Source organism: Pagrus major, chromosome 24 (assembly GCF_040436345.1).
Source record: "Pagrus major chromosome 24, Pma_NU_1.0".
Lineage (NCBI taxonomy): Eukaryota > Metazoa > Chordata > Actinopteri > Spariformes > Sparidae > Pagrus > Pagrus major.
This window is the reverse complement of record NC_133238.1, coordinates 16,913,255-16,932,328: the sequence shown is the minus strand read 5'-3', so window position 1 is coordinate 16,932,328 and position 19,074 is coordinate 16,913,255. Positions and strand designations below refer to the sequence as shown.

General features: G+C 39.0%; 2 protein-coding genes across 2 annotated transcripts in view; one reads left to right on the top strand and one right to left on the bottom strand.

The window, feature by feature from the left end:
* Positions 1–1,747: 1,747 nt before the first annotated feature.
* kynu (kynureninase) lies at positions 1,748–8,682 on the bottom strand. Its single transcript, XM_073462193.1, has 14 exons — positions 8,598–8,682; positions 7,170–7,356; positions 6,947–7,067; positions 6,777–6,859; positions 6,112–6,173; positions 5,917–5,988; positions 5,608–5,682; positions 5,001–5,147; positions 3,952–4,050; positions 3,797–3,870; positions 3,646–3,698; positions 3,319–3,404; positions 2,294–2,524; positions 1,748–2,181 (listed from the first exon to the last, which is right to left on the bottom strand). The coding sequence occupies exons 2-14, from the start codon at positions 7,336–7,338 to the stop codon at positions 2,062–2,064; spliced, it is 1,392 nt and encodes a 463-aa protein (XP_073318294.1). The 5' UTR covers positions 7,339–7,356; positions 8,598–8,682; the 3' UTR covers positions 1,748–2,061.
* Positions 8,683–15,777: 7,095 nt separating this feature from the next.
* LOC140991939 (von Willebrand factor D and EGF domain-containing protein) overlaps positions 15,778–19,074 on the top strand; it is a 31,159-nt gene continuing 27,862 nt past the window's right edge. Inside the window, exon 1 of the mRNA XM_073462112.1 lies at positions 15,778–15,859. Coding sequence (XP_073318213.1) covers positions 15,778–15,859 — 82 coding nt within the window. The remainder of the gene's footprint in view (positions 15,860–19,074) is intronic.

Below are 19,074 nucleotides of genomic sequence, written 5' to 3'. Positions count from 1 at the left end.
ACATCAGCCAAATTCATGGCAATGGCAACTCAAGTAAATTCATGACGCTAAAAAGAATTCTTCTGAATTTTCTTTCACTCAGTTATTTTTATTTTGGCCTTTATTGACAGTAAAGGTTGAGATATGAAAGGAAACAGGATGAGAGAGAGGGAGAGCAACACAGCAAAGGGCCCCTGGCCAGGACTCAAACCCTGGGCTGCTGCAGCAAGGCCAAAGCCACTGTAGATGGGACATCTGCACTACCAACTGAGCTAATCAGACAGCAAAAATTTTGAAATTCTGAACATTTGTTTTCACCAAACATCAGACAAATTCTGCATTTCTTCTAGAAAAAAGTGCATTAAGGTCATTTGAGAGTCATTTGGCTTTCACCTAGTCTTGAACCCATGACTTTAAAGTTCCTACTCAGTATTTCAACCACTGCAAACACAATAAACTGAAATTCTGAACATTTGTTTTAACTAAACATCAGCCAAATTCTGCATTTCTACAAGCAAAAAAGTGCATTAAGGTCTTTTGAGAGTCATTTGGCTTTCACCTGGTCTTGAACTCATGACTCTGAAGTTCCTACTCAGTATTTCAACCACTAACTTATATTAACCACTATCCTACATGTCCCAACATGACAACACAAACCTGTCCGACCGCAACTGACGAAGAATATCAGCTTACTAAGGGGATGCCACTTTTTACTGGCATATGCCGCTTCTAACTGGCATATGCCACTTCAAGTCCAGATTGTTGCCAAGTTGTTCATTATGCAGCTTCTGTTTCACAAGTTGTATGGTGCCCCATCAGGAGTGGTTTCCTGTCTAACACTGCATACCACTCAAGCAACATATGATGCAAAAAAAATCTTGAGGTTGAGATATGAAAGGAAACAGGATGAGAGAGAGGGAGAGCAACACAGCAAAGGGCCACTGGCTGGGACTTGAACCCTGGGCTGCTGCAAGCAAGGCCAAAGCCACTGTAGATGGGACATCTGCTCTACCAACTGAGCTAATCAGACAGCAAAAATGTCAAAATTCTGAACATTTCTTTTTCACTAAACATCAGCCAAATTCTGCATTTTTCTTGCAAAATAGTGCATTAAGGTCATTTGGCTTTCACCTGGACCAACATGACAACACAAACCTGTCTGAATTGGCTTTATAAGCTGATAAGCTTATAAAGGGGATGCCACTTTTTACTGGCATATGCCGCTTCTAACTGGCATATGCCGCTTCAAGTCCAGATTGGTGCCAAGTTGTTTATTATGCTGCTTCTGTTTCACAAATTGTATTGTGTGCCATCAGGAGTGGTTTCCTGTTTAAAAACATAAGTCGCTTGAGTGGTATACACATGCAAAAAAAATGTCTTCTGAAATTTTGAAAAGCCAAATTTAAGTCATAAACACAGGAGAGAAAACATTTTCAGACGTAGAAACATGGAACACCAGAAAAAAATGTCTTAACTTGCCCCTCAGAGCTTCAGTAGATTCTTATTCTTGTTCTTATTTTTATATTAAGTCCTGTTTTTAACATAATAATTCAGTCAGTGATGTTATTTCAAGTGTCATTTGCAGAATGTGCTCGTGAGAAATAAAAACTCTCATTATGCAGAACAGTATTTAAATGCAAACTTTTATTTTTTAATTAAAAAAGTATAATAAAAAGAATAAAAGTAATAGAAGTAGCATTGTATTGTTTATCTGTGTGGGATGAAATCAGTTCAACTCAACTCAAGAGAAAAAGAAACGATTGAACTCTGCAGACTGGAAAAAAATGTTTATTTTCAGCCAATTCATGTTAAAGTTCCTGAAACAGACAAACACTGATAATAACCTGAGTGAGGTCTCAGTGATGCAGTAAGGCAGCAGGTGAAAGAACAGAGGTGATGGTTGTTTTTCAAGTACAAGGTCAAAAGAACAAATGTGTCGCATTTAAAACAATCAATAAACAACTTTATTAAGTATGAGCAAAGTTCACATATCTGAGAATAAAGCTGTTCTGGACCTGTCTGAGTTTACAGCAGTCAGTGGATTTAATCAGCGCTGTAAACTTTCACCACTCCTGTCTTCACTCATTGGCTGCCAGCAGCGAGCGCTGCTCCCAGTGTTTCTACAAAACGATGGACGTCGCTGAAGGAGTTGTAGAGCGGCACCGGAGCGATACGCAGCACACTGGGCTCCCTCATGTCACACTGAACAACAGAAAGTCACAAAGTTAATGTTAGAGATCATGAAAAGAGAAATCTCCTCTTTTGGAGGGTTATTTTCATCTTAAAGCTGTTAGATTATTTAGGATCTACTCACAGCGACGCCCCTCTTCTCCAGCTCCTGGAAGACCTTTCGGATGTGGATGGAGAAGCAGAGTGAGAGCTGGCAGCCTCTCTGCTGGGGGTCGGAGGGCGTGATGATGCTGACGTGAGGTTTGTGAGGCTGGGCGGGGTCTTTGGTGTAAAAATGCTTGATCAGGTACTCCAGGTAACCCGTCAGCAGGATGGACTTCCTGCGCAGGGCCTGCATACTGGTCATGTTGAACACCTGGAAGAATGAAATTGAGGTGAAGTTAGTTAGTACTTTGGTGGAAAAAAGTTTTGCCAGGATAATCTTTCAAAGTTTCTCTTTTTTTTCATGTGTAAAACCGGATGAAAAAAAATGTTTTCCAGTAGAACAAATTTTTCCAGGAAAAAATTTTTTCTTGAAAAAAAAGAAAAAAATTTCTTGTAAAAAAAGTTTTTCCTGGAAAATGTTTCCCAGAAGGATTTATTGACATGCACAGAAAAAAACATGTTCTTTCTACAAATTTTTCATGTGAACATATAATCTCTTGAAAAAAACAGATCATTTGTTTTTTTCATTTGTGAAGCTGAGTGGGAAAAATATTTTTCTGGGAAAAAAAATAAAATTTTCCGGGGCAAAAAAAATTCTGAAAAAAAAAACAGGAAAAGAAAAATGTTTTTCATTGGAAATGATTTTTGATTTTTGACTTGCAGATATTAAAGACATATTATTTTGTGATTTATCAATTCATGCACAAAAGGGTTAAAATCCATTCAATTATCTAAAAAATGCATTGGTGAAAACATGGATTTTCTTGATTCTTACATATTTTGGATACATTCTCTTCAGAGACAAAATGTCATTATCATACTTGATGAAAATTTAGGTTTTATGTGCAAAATTCCTCATAGACAAATCCTGATATTTCGATAAACAAATAACTAAATTACAGAAATTTAGATGAGAAGTAAAACCAGGTGCCAAAAGAATATTCCCAGTTGTTCATGTTGAGAAAGTTCTTCCATTAACCCATTAAATCCAGTATGCTGCAGTACCTCCAGACTGGCCTGCAGGGGGCAGACCAGCAGGATGGGCTGGTTGGACAGTCTGAAGCCGCTCACTCCAGGCTGCAGCTCCAACACTGAAAACACATGCAAACAACACTGTAAACTACACTAAACACGTGTAGCCGTCTGAGGCTTTAGTCATTCATTTACTGTACAAACAGAGTGTCTGTGTTAATACACAAATGTGGCAATACTGCTGATGTAATATCCTGTGAGACCACAAGATGGCAGCAAACGGCAACTTTAAACTCCCAGCACTGGCCTCAGAAATGTGGAGGTGAGTGATAAAATCTTTTAAAAATGATTTCTGCTCACCGTTACTCATCTGGAAGCGAGTGTGCAGGTTGTGTCCCCACCATCCCATCAGCCTGAGGAACAGGATGTTAAAATGATGAAAGCAGTTTGACTCAAAAGTGAAAAATAAACCTGAAACATTTAGAAGAAAGGCTTTGGACGAAGCTCTCACGCAGGTTTGATGGTGTCTTTGTGTTTCTCGTGGATAAATGCAGCGCCAAGACCTCCAGCACCTGAGTTTATATACTGAGAGCAGACAGTCGTCATCAGTTACATACACACTGTATACATTAACTCATATGTGGAGGATTCTTCCTGTCAGCTGACCTTGTAGGAGCACCAGCAGGCGAAGTCGACCCCCCAGTCGTGCAGCTTCAGCTCGGCGTTTCCTGCAGCGTGGGCGCAGTCGAACCCCACGTAACAACCCTGACGGACAAAAAGGAAAAAAAATTATATTCTCCTGTTCTCATCTGTTTTATGATGACTAGTATAAGGGATCAAGAGTTAATTCACAAATCACATTTTTCTCTTAAACGTCTGATTTTTGCAGCACAAAGTATTTCTGCACTGACTTGACTGACACACAACAAGGGAAAACAGTGTGTTTATAATAAAAGTAAAAGTCTGAGCGATCGATAGATAAAATACAAAGTGCATCAAATAACAAAACATTACAAGAAAGCATAAATAAATCTAGCAATATTGGAGGACTGAGGATCTTAAATGTCCTCAAAAACACATTCACAGTTTTGTATCTTTGCCTTTGTGTTTCAGGGTTCCCAAGAACTGTCCAGAACTGATTCCCTCAAATTTAAGGACCCAACACAGCAAAGTTTGAGCCGTGGATAAAGTTAATTACTTTTTACAACACTAAGATTTTTCATAATGACAACGAGCAAGCTTTAAGGTCTGCTTAACGTTAGCTTTCTTGCTTGCTGTAACCTGCATGATTACGTGACCGCTCTGCTTTCCCCGAGGCAGCTGGTGCGCAAAACAACGATGCAATAATTAAAATTTTAATGCACAAAAACATATAATTTCAAGCAATTTGAATTTCTCAAATTAACTGAGTGGTATGCCGTTGTTAAACAGGAAACCACTCCTGATGGAGCACCATACAACTTGTGATGGAGTGACACAGAGCAGTGTTTATGAAACACAAGAGGCATAATAAACAACTTGGCACCAAGCTGGACTTGAAGCGGCATATGCCAGTTAAAAGCGGCATATGCCAGTAAGCAGTGGCATCCCACTGTAAGCTGATATTTGTCAGTTGCTGTCAGTGAAGTTAATGTGATCTCGTTTTTTGTTTTTCTCTGCTGATAAAGTAGTGATTACATTTAACCCTTGGTGGTATTTGCATGTCTTTCTGTTACCTTCCTTTGGCCCGCCTCAGTGATGGCGGCCATGTTGAACAGCTGACCGGTGTAATACTGAACTCCGCTGAGCATCACCACAGCGATGGAGTCGCCCTCCTTCTCGATCACCTCCAGGATGTCCTCCGTTCTCAGAGTCTCTTCTCCCTGAACAGTGATCAAACACAGTTTTCACTCCCCCTTCTCAGTTATTGTGTCCTGAGGGGCGAGTGAGGACGTTTTCTTTCTGGTGATCCATTTTCTAAGTCTGAATAGTTTTCTCTCCTGTTTGTGACTTGAGAACGAGTGGAAAAAAAGGTTTACCAGGATAATAAGGAGCCAAGATTCAAGGGGGTGAAAGTTCAAGAGAATTTCTTCATTTTTGATGTTTGAAACCGAGATTGTTTTTTACTCCTGACTTCTTTTCCTTCACACATGAAAAAAATAAATCTCCTGGAAATGTTATCAGACTTAGAAAATAGATCATCTGATTAAAAAAAGTCTTCACTTCCCTCCCTCCGGGCTTCCATAGCAAAGTACTTTGTTTTCCTAAATATGTAGCTCAGAGGCTAATGCTAGCTCGCAGCAAAACAACCGAACTTTGTGCTTGAACTGTTTGCTCTTGTACCGGTCTGGCTTTCAGCAGCAGCATGCTCTCCTGAGGGTCGAATCCTCGCAGCTGGATCTGAGACTCGACGGCGTACTGAGGACAGAAGAGACAGGAGTCACGTTCATTTGTTGTTTCTGTGTCGGACCGCCAGCTTTTAGCATCCAGTGAACCTTGATATTCACAGTTTTTATCTGAGCTGGAGTCAAAGTGCAGCAGGGCTACAACCCTGTAGCAAGTAAAAAGAGGATTTGTGGGTCAATAATTCAAGCAGATTTTATAGAAACTGGGTGTTTTAGTGCCGGTTCAAACATTTGTGGTTTAACTCACGTGGTCTGAAGGAAAGGCTTTGTCTTCGAGGAGGATTTTGTGGCGAGCCGCTGTGGGTTTGTAGAAGGAAAGCTGCAGAATAAAGACATGAACTGTCATTTTGAGTCTTTTCTAACGTCTGTTTTTCCTTTTTTATTTTTCTTCCAGTTGTGTTCTGCCGTCTTCTAAATGCTGACAGATTTGTTTGTTTCTTACCATCAGAAGGTGTAAATTAACTGTCAGGCCGTTCATCAGTGCCACCTCCTCAGTTTTAGCTCCTGTAATGGAAAGAGAACGACTTCTCATTTCATACATCGGTGCTTTTCTCAAGGATCACTGAAGATCCGCTGATATTTAGAAGAATCACCAATCTAATTTATCTTTAACGCCGTACATGCTGGATCAGTCCGGTGAAATCTTTCATTTCTTCTCGTGTTATTTACTTTTTTTTTGTCTTGTAATATTTTTTAATAAATTGAAGCAAATGTGATGAAAAAAGTCAAAATGTAAAGTTCTGTTTGTTTAAAGACCCGTCATGTGGACTTTGGACGCCACGAAAAGTGCAGTGACCCAAACATCCGTTTGATTTAAAAAATGTTTGACTGCACAACCCAGTTTGGCAGCCTTGAAACAACATGATTAAGCTTAAAATACCTGTTTTGGTCGCAAAAAAAATGGCTGGAAATGTCCCCACAGACTCGAATTGCAGTCGCACATTAAGCAGCCTTGAAATGTCATTGTTTGGCTTAAAATACCTGTTTTGGTCGCATGAAAAACACCTAGAGATGGTCCGACTTCCCATGAAAAATAGCCGGTTGTGGTTGGCACTAAAATAGCTGGAAATGTGGACACAGAAATGTTTAAAGTACAGCGTCTCTCACCAACAACATTAGCCATGAGGTCCTCGATGTTGTTCTCAGCCCAGGCCCAAGGTCGAGAGCCTCCTGTGTGACCGTGGACACCCCTGTAACAGAGTTGATTTTACACACTGTAACTGAACATTTACCTCATAAATGATTGATAAACGATGAATATAAGAGTGAACACGTACGTTTTGGCCCACTTCTCCAGCTCCTCTTCCAGGTACTTCCTGGCCATTTTGGGCTGAAGCCCCAGTGAGTTTCCCACGAGGTAGATGCATTCTTTGGTGCCATCGACCAGCAAAGGATCAGCTGCGGAAACACCAAACAGGAACTAATGCAAATTATTTTCATAGGCTTAAATGACTGAGCTACTATTGAACATTGATATGTAATCACCAATTTTTCACTCACAGGGAGGCAGGTCTGCTATTTTGGGCACCAGGAATTGCTCCCTGAGATGTCTCAGTTGGTCATGTTTGTCGAGGTATGCAGCCACGTCTGCAGAGGTCGGACTGCAGCCCAGCTCGGCTGAAACTCGCCTCAAAGTTTCTGTCACTGTCAAGCCGTCATACGGGTCCATTACTGTGAGGCTGCTGGCCTGCAGAGAGACAAAATACTACACTTTTTATAAGTTCAACATATAAATTCAGCCCAGTTAGTTACGTGTTGGAATAGTATGTTTCTGGAAACCACAGAAACAAGACTGCTGCCAAGAGGAAAAACAGCCCACACAGGGTGATTTCATTCAAGATGTTGAGACTTTTTGCAGCCATCTTTGAGTCGATGAAACCAGATATTTTTGACGAGATGTCGGGACTTTTTGCAGCCGTTTTTTGGTCAACAAAACCAAATAGTTACAGCACAACGTCTTTTTGCAGCTGTCTCAACAAGACATTGGGAATCTTTGCAGGTGTCTTTAGAGCAACAAAATTGGACATTTGTAATGGCATGTCAGGACTTTTCACAGGTTTGCAGTTTCCCCCTTGACAAGAAATCCTGAATTAAAGGGGGAAAAAACGCCCCAAAACATCTGATTCATTCAAAACTTCTTTTAAAATGGCCACAAAGTATTTTGGATGTTGTCACTCTCCAGTGAAATAAGAACTTAACTTTTCAGGAACTAAGAAAACGGCACATGCACTCTTTTTAGTTAAGCTTTGGACGAGGATCAAATCATTCATCAGTCATCTTTTCCTGTCTTGATTTCCCCTTTTACTCGCCTTCATCACTGCCCTGGCAGCAGTTCAGCTTGTTCAAAAAAGATGCAGCAGCTCGGCTCTTAGCTTGGCTCACATTACACCCATTCTAGCCTCACTGCAAAGGTTGCCAAAGATTAATTTGGTTTAAATCTTCTACTGAAATTTAAAAGATTGGCGTTGCAGCAAAACACATAAATCTGCAACCATGCGAATGACATTTTCAAGAATGTAATCTGTGTTTGTAGTTACATTTTTGTAAGTGCACATTTGGATATATATCTCAATAAACATGCTATAGAGTTTATTCTATATAAGATATGAGTTTGTGTACAGAAAGGCCTCACTTTTCACCTCACCTGTTCACTCATACATCAGCTGCAGTTTGTTAAAAGTTGTTTAAAAGTGTCTAGTATAAATGCTGCTTAAGAAAGTCTACTTCACTATGAAATGTATATTTGTGGTGAAACCTGCGAGCTTACTTCCCCCGTAAATACACAGAGTTTTACTCTGCTGCATCGACACCGATAACAGTCCAGTTTTTACACAATCAAATTAAAATGCTGCTGTTTACATTCAACACGTGTGACTCGTCATTCATGCTTTCCTTCCATTAAACATTGTAACAAAAGACAAAACTCACAGTGTGCAGATGAGCTTCCTCTCCACAGTCAGCTGCTGGACTGAGTGACTCTGGAAATGTTCTTTAACCTCTCTGATAACTCGCTCAGGTTAATCATTGTTCTGATGAACAAAGCTCGAGATAAAAACAGAGAGGAACATGTCCTCCGACCCTTCACCGAAAGTGATCCGACTGATTCCTGATATCTGGTTCTGTGCCGCAGGCAGAAGAGAGTGACTTCCTCATTTCTCAGTTTCTTTTTATTGTGAAAATCTAAAGTTAGAGTGTGAAGTTCCACATGTTGTCAAGAAAACACACCCAAACATGTGACTCGGCTGGTTTCTGTCTTTTCATCAGTTAAATCAAGTCAACACTTTCTTGTTGTTAAAGTGACACTGTGTTCCTTTTACTCACTGCAGCCACAAGTGGAAATTATAATATAATGCTAAGTGTCTGTTAGCCAGACTGTTGAATATTTAGCTAAAAAGCTAAATGAAAGATGAAAAAGCGGAATTCTTCACTGTAGCTGAGCTAAAATCACATCTTTTCAAAGCAATTTGGGATCTCGGAGAATGCTGCAACAAACTTTTCCTTTAAGCTACTGGTCACACCAGACCATGTTAGTGTATTGTATTAAACAAAAGTGTGTTTAATGCTCATTAATGTTACTTTTGTGAGATGAAGAGTTTGTCACTTTATCTCACTGGACAAGCATCAAATTCAGAATGAGTTCATATTTACAAAACAGATCAAGTTTACCAGTTTTAACGTTAAATCTAATGTGTTCAGTTGAATATAGGTCAGAAATATATGTTAGGGTTTACTTGTTAAGACTTAGTTTGACAGAGTTAAGTCTGCATTTTCTTCAAATCTCCACTAGATAGCAGCAAATAACAGTCAGTCTAGAAGGAGATTAATTTAACTGTTAAGCTGTCAGGTTCCCTTAATGTTTCCTGTGATTATGAAAAATGATTAACAATCACTACAGTTAATATAAATGCACTCAGACTATGAATTACAGATGAGGTACCTTCTGTACAAACAGATTTGCAGAGGTTCAACATTGAAAAAATTCAGTTTAAACATTATGATGCTGACACTGTTAAAGCAAATCCATGCAGGAATATGTAGAAATGTCTTATTACATTATAGAGATCAATAATTGGACGAGTGTATAATATTTATGTTTAGTGGACTGTAATAGTTTTTTAGTGTTTCGTTGTGTTTTCGTATTTTATACAAAGTTTTAATTGTGTTCAGGAATGAACTACCATCTCTATCAGTGCTGCCAAAGGGCCCGCAGCCAATCTTTGCCTGCCATAAGGTTTGAGTTGACCTGCCAGATGTTTCAAGCAAAAATATTTATACATGATTCAAAAAATTGTAAAATGCATTGCTGTTTTTTTTTGTGTGTGTGGGTAAAAATGCTCTGCTATTAATTTGAGGCAAAAGATTTGTTTTTGTATCTCTGCTGCTTTTTATTGATTAAATGTGTGTATTATTTACATAACTGCATATTTTATTAAGTTTGAGTCTAACTCTGAAGACCTCTCGTCTGACAAACTGTTCTAATATTCTCATAATGTGACTTTAAGGAGTGAGATTTGGCTAAAATGATGATTGAGTTGAAGTTTCGAGTGTTGACCTTATTTTCTTCTTCTTCTTCTTCTTCTTCTTCTGCCTCATTGTTCCTCCTCACAGCTCACAGCTGTCTGCTTTCATTTCATCACATTAGCTGCAGCTGAAGGTGATGGTGATTCCATCCACACTGCATCAAACTGTGTTGGAACATAGAATAATACAAACATGTACAGCATTAACTACACAATATTGTTTCTCGTGAATATTTGAAAAAGGATCAAGATTACATATACATGTATTCGTTGTAAGGCATCAAAGGACTTTAACTTTGTGATGAGAGCCAATCAGAGCCAAGTCCAGAGGTGTTGAGAGGTGTTTTTAATCACCCTTCACGAGTAAGACAGATTGTTTCCTCACAGTAACCTGACATTACCTCAGTGACACCTCACTGTTTGGGAAATGTCTCATTATCAACCTTGACAGAGTGAGAAAAGCCAAAGGTTTATAGGTGGTACTGTACTCGGAGTACCGGACACGGAGGTGTAACCATCACTCAGTGAGGCCCAGCAGTCTGTGTTTTGACTCAAAGTGAGGCCAGAACCTTCCGTCAGACACCATCTCTGGAAAACCTCCTGAATCAACACCATGACTGACAAACTTCACTGTATCTTCTGGAGATTTTCAAGAGGATCCGAGAAGGTGCCCTGAGGAACGCCTTCAACACAACACAGCACAACACAGCACAACACAAGGCAACATAACACAACACAACACAAGGCAACATAATACAACACAACACAAGGCAACACAACACAACACAAAACAACAACACAACACAAAATAACATAACAACACAATACAAAACAACACAACACAACACAATACAGCACAACATAAAATAACATAACACAATACAACACAACACAACAACATAACATAAAATAGTATAACACATCACAACAGAACATAAAATAAAATAACATAAAATAACTCAAAATAACAAAATATAACATAATGTAACATAACACAATATAGCATAACATACTGTAATACACCATAACATAACACAACATAATAAAATATAATATAACACAACAAAACAGAACAAAACATACTGTACCACAATATAACATAACATAATACAACATATCATAATAAAATATAATATAACACAACATTACAAAATAACATAAAATAACATAACATAACACAACATAATAAAATATAACACAACACAACATACTGTAACACAACATAACAAAATATAACATAACACAGCACAACAAAACATAATAAAATATAGCATAATAAAATATAACATAACACAATATAATATAACGTGAATAAAAGTTTAGTTTGCTGTATTGTCCCTTCATGCACATACACATACACATACACACATACACATGTATATGTATATGTGCCTTTAACTATACATGTTGCTCCTACAGCTTCATGTGCATGTTGTCAAGACAAAACTGCTCACCTTATACATGACCTTCAGGAAAACTCAATAACAAGTGCCCTGTAGGTCAAGCTGATTGACCTTTGACCCCATTCACTCTGCCCTCTGAGTTTAGAGTTTACAGTTGAATGAGCATTTTTAGGTCATGGTGGTTTTTCGTTCTCCACAAGAGCTGGAAACAATAACTACAAATGAGCTTGTCGTCTCTAAGACAAGCTGACATAATCAAAGCAACCAGAGCCTTTTTTTTTGTTTTAATCTGACTGCACTCTTAAAAATGACGCGCTATTTTAAAGACATCAGGACGGCACATATTTGAGCCGTGTTCTCACACAACACGTAAAGAAAACATGTATAGATTGCGCGTGTGGTTAAAAACACGGCATGTTTTAGAGAAGAAGACGTTGGTGTTTTGAAAGGCTAACAACGCAGACGTGTTAAAAATGACTCATGGTTTTTAATAGTGCAGAAACAATATGGTTGCAAGATGTTTGTGGGCATTCGCTGACATGCCTCTTGTATGTTCCTCCCTTGTTTTTCTCACAGTAAAGAAAAGGATGTGTGACATCTGGAAGCGCTCAGGAGGCAGGACTGAAACTTCCCCCCGTGTCGTTTCTCAGGGCACAAACATCAAAGGAGGCGGCAGATACTGTCTCCTGTTCAGAGACGAGCCACCACCACCGCCGCTGCAGTCTCAAGTAAACCAGGGAGGGTTTCAGGAGGTTCTCAGGAGGCTAATGTTGGTGATGCGGCACTTGTGAACACATGCAGGACAGGTGTGAGAAGGCCGAGAGCTACAGGACAAATTGGGGTTTGAGAGCAGGAGCAGCAGGGAGGACGACGGGGAAGGAAGAGATTTTAGTTTCTGGCCCCTGTGTCTTGAATTAGGTTTCTTATCTCACCACTTTTCACTAAATTTTGAATTTGTTACCAAGAGAAACCAATATTTCGCTTTCTTGTTAATTCCTTCAGTGTCTCTGGTTGTATTACGGCGATGTTGCAAGTTTTTATGCAATGAAGCACCTTTATTTTTAAGGTTTAAGCCAAAAGCTTACACAATCAATCACAACCAGCTGGTAAGGAGTTGTGGATGTTAAAAAACCCCAAACTTACCCAAACATGTCCGATCCAGTGAAATGTTACTGATGTGTTTCATTTTAGTTAATAGGTGAAATGAAATGGTATCATTACTTCCTTTGTGTGGTGTATTTCCTGTTGAAACAAGTCACCAAGGGGTCAACCTCAAGTGTAAACCAACCAGCTTTTAGTATGTGAGAGAAAGGTAGTTAGGTGGGATCAGAGAGAAATCTGTGAATACTTACTGGGTCGGACTTTTTGTTACTTGAGGCTGTTTCACAGTCAGTGTTGGGATTTAAAGTTGCAACTCTGGGCTCATCAGTGCTCTTCATATTTGTTTTTATTGCAATTGTTTGGAAATGGGGATGAACTGAACTGAGCTTTTCTAACATGAGAATTGACAGTTTGTTTAAATATTGCATCTGGCAACTTTTCTGTAAAGGCTTCGGTATACTTAAATCACAAAAGTGTTAACAGCTGCTCCAAATGGCAACACTTGGAGGCAGGTTGGATGTTGGTTTCAGAAAAAGTTGCAAAACCAGGGCTGAAACTTTACATTTCTTTATGTTGCAACTTTTGCGAATCTCTATGTTCAATTTTCTTTGTTTCTTTTTTGTGCTCTGGTTAGATTCAGGCACAAAATCTAAAACATTATGTACAAAACATCAAACATCAATACCTGAGTCTGTTGCTACGAGAACAGCTGGGAAATGTGCTGTCTGGTTAAAAATATCCAGTAGTTTCACACTTACAAATGTTTAAACCCAGTCTTGAACAGTGGTCTCTGGCTTGGCAACCTTCTCTTAAAGAACAACATTTTATTCTGGTGTCAGAATCCCGAACAACAAAGAGTTTAAGACACGACGTGTTTCAGGTTTTAAATGCCTGAAAGTGAAGCAAATCGCTTAAAAACCACCTGCACCACTAACATCTAACGTCTCAAACTGACTTTCTCACAGTGCTGAAGTCTGAATGAAAAGGCGAGCGCAGACCACCTGCTGCTCCTCTCAGGTCCTTTATTTAGTGGAAAGGTATGTCTTTTTGTCTCAGTGGCCTCCAGCACCTGATATTTACTCTTCAGTCGGGAGGCCGACCTTCTCTGTTTCAGCTCTGCGGGCTCTCACTTCCCCCCGCAGTCAAATCATCTCAGTCACAAACTGTTTTCAGTCACATGAAGAGATAATGAACCGAGCGAACAGATTAGGCCTCTACAGAGGGCAGCGTTTAGAGTCTAACCCACATTTTAGAAATGGAAAACAATCTGCTTTAAAGAAAATACAGTTTTTTTTATTTAAACTAAGTAAATAAGAAATTTAGTGTCATGTGTCAATATTTAATACTGTCTTCATACTGTTTTGCTTTCTTTACTACATCATGTGTGTATATATTGTTTGTGTTTGTATGTATTTCTCTTCTGTGTGTTATGTGTTTTGGGAGAATCATTAAAAATTAAACCTGCAAGCAGCTTTGAACAGGACCTTGTACTTCTGTGTAAGTTGGACTCTAAACTTTCACGTCTTTGTGTCACTTCCAGTTTCCAACAGGAATGTGGCGTTATTATTATTATTATTACTTATTGTGTGTTATGTTTCAGTATAACAATAGTTAGATAGTGTACACCACACCTTGAAATTTTGAGTAAATCAAATGATAAATGACACACAAGGTTTACTTCCTGTTGCCATTTGGTGGCACAATGACTAACACTTTTAATTGGGATGGTCCTCAGTATTCTTGTCAAACATGTCCAATTTCGTATATTTAAAGCAAAACAACTTCTGTTTTCAGGGCGTAACATTGAAAATTCACCACATCGCCACGGCAATGGCGTGTCTTCATTCCTCAACCACTGAATAGGAAGATTGTCAGGTAATACCCATAATAATAGCCACTCAAAATGTTAGTTTATGTAATAATTTCTCCTATAACACTATATTAAAAGGCAGTATAAAATATTAGGTACACTGTAAAAAGTCATTACAGAATTTAGTGGAATCAACTCAACTTTTCTCATTAACTTAACAAACATATACAAGTTTTATTTGTTTCCTGTTTATTAAATTTATAGTTTTTTTATTTTTATACCACACTTATAAACATGAGTTATTTTAACTCGAAGACTTTTGACTTTAAATGATGCCGAACAGTCGTTGAGTCAACTTAATATCTTAAGTTAACTGAAGATGAATTTTCAAGTTCAGCTAAAAAAGAAAGAAAACTTTAAACAAACTATTCAACTTAAGTTAACTCAAATATTTAAGGCTGTAATTAAACTGGAAACAGCCCCAAATTATTTACAGTGTACAAAAGTAGCTGATAGATAAATAAGGTTAAAAGAAAGAGGTTTAAAAACAACAACAATGTGTGATTATCTTGAATGAAGCCTGTCCTCCACTGTTAATAATTCCTCTCATGTGCATCCTCTTATCCTCGTGTTGCTGCATCATAAAGCCTGACTGGACCTGACTTCCTGCACAGCTGCTGTCGTGCTGTGAGTGTATACAAGCAGGCGGACACGCTGAGCACATACAGCTGCGTGTATATACAACGCAGTGATGTGTGAAGTCTGCTGCACCGATGTCTCAACTGTCGGTTCCGAGTCCGGCGTGAAAGTTTGACTCTGGACCAAGTTTACTGAAGGTGTCCACTGGTTCTGGAGGAGAATGAATCAGACGTGAGTCAGTGAGTTGGCTGCAGATAAAGAGCAGTTTGGTTTTGTTTGGATCTGCTGATTCTCGGGATGTTTCAGATCCTGTTTGTTTCCAGTTGCAGCTCAGGAGCGCAGAGAGGACCGCAGCTCTTGATTGGGATCGTTATTGATCTGAATCCACGTGATGTTGATGGAGAGACGCTCGTGAGGACCCACCTACAGGCAGAGACTCCGCGGTGCTTCACTGCCTCCTCCCTCCTCTTCTGTTGTCATCTTACGCGCTGCGCACTCACAGCTCGCAGTCTCATGTCAGCCTCTTTCCTCTAATTATCCAACACTTTGCGCCACTTTCCCAACAAACTTTCAATGGGACCCGACGACTGAAGCCAGCCCGCTGCATCTCTTTACCCCCCGGAGGAGCCGCAGCCATGGACTGTTGCGCATTTGGTTCTGGATTTTTACGCATCGCCTTGCTTTGGGTCGTGCAGTTTGGAGCGTTTGCGCAAAATGGTAAGTGGATCAAAAACTTCTCTACAGCTCAAAATCCTCCAGCTGGTGCGCAGAAGATGCTTTAAGACACAAAACCACTTCATGATTTGGGGCATTTGGAATAAGTAAACATCTTTTAATGGTTTATTCGTTAAATATAAAACAGATAAAGGAACATCTTGCCTGTGACTGTGCAGAGCTGCGGGTCTTGGCCTGTGAAGCTGCATTCCGATCACTCAGCAGGTCCAGCAGAGGTTAGATGGACCTTCAGAGACAGAAAGAACAAACCTGCAGTCACATTCAGAGGACAAAAGCACACTGAGACACCCGACTCAAAGAAAGACAGATATTTAAGCTGAATGAATGTGCCAACTTTTGATTTATACGCAAAAGTTCTTTAATTGATGCATCAGCTCTTTATAAATCATTAATTATCACTTCACTTAAAGAAAATTAAGTCCTGGATGTAAACTGAACTCAATTAAAACTACAAATTACTGAAGAAAAGAAAAGATAAAATGCTTCAGAAACAACATGAACAGAAATGAAAACAGTCTCTGAGAGAAATCCTCATAACAACGCAGCTTTAATTGAAACAAGACAACAAAACTGAGTTGTGGTGACTCACTGCACAACATGTAACACTTGTTGCTCAATGTAAGACTTCTCCAATCATGCTGTCGTCGTTCTGCCAGTTCTGACATCACACATGTGCCCCGAATTTAAAAAGACAACTGTAAAAGATTCACAAAACCTTTCTGATGTTAGCCCAAAAACTCAGATGTGATTCTTCTGTGAGCTGTTTGATTCACAGAGGAGCAGCTGTCGGGAAAGGTACACCAAGGCAAATGTTCGGGGCTTCCCTCAGTAACATTTGGGACAGATATATTGGCACATTTTGCAGTGACGGCTATAAACCTCCCATGACGGCACTATACTGCACCGCTGCTGCCTCAAAACCAGAGGTGGCAAAAGTCCACACACTGATTCAACTTCTTTACTCAAGGAAAAGTAATAAAGTACAGGCTCTGAGATGTATTCAAAGTATTAAACTCATATTAATATAATCCAAAGACTATTAAACTTAAAGGCAGAGTCAGTAGGATTTGTCCCAGCTGTTCCTAAACTGTTATTTTTCATTCCCAGGACGTCAAACAGCCACATTCAGGGCTGGTTAAAGCGTCCTAACGAGCCTGTTTTGAAAATGTGAAGAGGAGAAAGTTCAGATATTGAAACTTTGGTACAGTAACAAAGTATTTGTACTTCGTTACCTCCCACCTCTGGTTGTTTCACATAAAATTGCAGCTTCTGCGATCCGGTTATATTTAGATAATATTTAGATTATTTGTGCAGCTGTAAAATGTTCGACTTCTTCAGGCAGTGAATAAAGTTCATGTCGTCTTGAGTTCTTTGCTCAACTTTATGTGTTGATAATCACTGGGTATATAACATGTGACAACACTCAAGATGTTAAATCATTAATTTGAGATTTAATTGTTATTAATACACAGAAATGTTATGAATCACTGAACGAGGTTTGGATTTGACATATTTTTCGTTGGTGTCAAATTATTTCTAACATAATGGTGACGAGCTCTGATCGGAGGGACCGGTCGTGAATCTTTGCTTTGGGCCCCAAGAGACTACAGAAAAAACAGTGTCTGTTCACATTAGTGTTATTAATATTAACACATGTTGATTCTGAATAACTGAAACAGTTTCAATACTCGACAGCATATTGACACAAATTATTTTCACAGGCCTGAAACAAATGTTTCCAAAAAAAGTGTGATATTTAACATTTATGTCCAGTCTGTCTGCTGTTCCCTGCTACAAGCCAAGAAAAAAGTTGTACCTCATTGTCTTATATTATATCTTATTTACCTTTTGATAAATCTCAAATGTGATGTTGTTTCAATCCTCTTGGTTTCTAAAATTCCAGTTTTGTGACACAGTGGGTAAAAGTAGAGATGATGCAGGATAAAATGCAGGAAAAGATGCCTCGGATAATTTATAGTTTACTGTTTCAGTGCACTGATGTAATGTTAGACGATAAAGTTCATAGTTAAACTGTAAAATATCCTGCCTGTGTTATATATCTTTGTCACAAGTGTTTGGTTTGGTGACCACATGTTGGAGGTCATTGCAAAAAATGTGTTTATATCAGCTGATGTATCAATATCGGAATTTTTCACTCCCTAATATCGGCATTGGCATCGGCCCAAAGAGTTGAGTATCAGTCGGACTCGAGCTGAAAGTGTTGAAGGACACAAACAGAAAGAAAAAAAGTTAGTTAAAGGTCCTCTTTGTAAGAAAAGATGATTTTTGAGTCTCATTCCAAACTTATAATACTCAATACTGGCGCTTTGGGACGGCAGCCAACGTGTAATACAATCCAAAAGCTTCAGTATTTGACGAGCTGGGAATGAGACTAATAACCGACCTTTAAATTCAAAGTAGAAGTCTTCTAAAAGTGGTGATTTTATGACTGTAATCTGGTTTTTTCCAACCAGTTAATAATGTAAATATCTGATACAAGAGGAATCTTTGACTGGAGCCTGAAATCAAGCAATGTGAACACACTGACTCACGCTTTAAGTCTGATTAAACTCAATAAACATATTATTATTTTAAGTGTTAATTAGTCCTCAAATGTCTTGTTTTGTCCACAACCCAAAGATATTCAGGAAAGAAACCAGAAAATCAGAGAAAGTGATTAATCAAATATCAAAATAGTTGGTGATTAAGTCGATTACTTCTACTTGACTATAACAAAAGCTGTCGTCTCAGTCCGTCCAACATGCCACCCTGTCTTCCCTCTCGCTCATATCTTTGTCTCCAGGACGTCCAACGACACATCAAAGCACGCGCTCGTAAAACTTTAAGGCAGCCCGTCGTAAAAAGAACCGCTGTGGGTCGGCAGAGCTCTGCAACAAGAATACCAGGCATTTCTGTGCCAAAACAAACTCAACTCCTGTAACCGGAGGAGACGCATTTTCACACAAAATTCAAACAGTATTGGTTCAACAGGCTGAAAGACGCCTGTGAAAACCAGCAACAAGTCTTAAATTCTTCTCCAGGTGCTTAAAACGCCTCTAACCTCACTGAGCCCTCAGTTCATCAATGAAAAGTCATGTTGTGACACCAAACATCGTTCAGACCCACTGGACTTTAAGTCTAGACAAGATACTGAAGTTTACTGAAACCCCAAACATCTGCCAATATTTTGTATTTGA

Bases quoted from the DNA above. Each gene is read 5' to 3' on its own strand.
- kynu (XM_073462193.1), bottom strand. From the start codon at position 7,338: ATGGACCCGTATGACGGCTTGACAGTGACAGAAACTTTGAGGCGAGTT. The intron at 5,989-6,111 runs GTAAGAAACAAA...TTTATTCTGCAG, and splicing joins TTAATTTACACCTTCTGATG to CTTTCCTTCTACAAACCCAC. The intron at 4,051-5,000 runs GTAACAGAAAGA...TTTGTCCGTCAG, and splicing joins CTGAGGCGGGCCAAAGGAAG to GGTTGTTACGTGGGGTTCGA.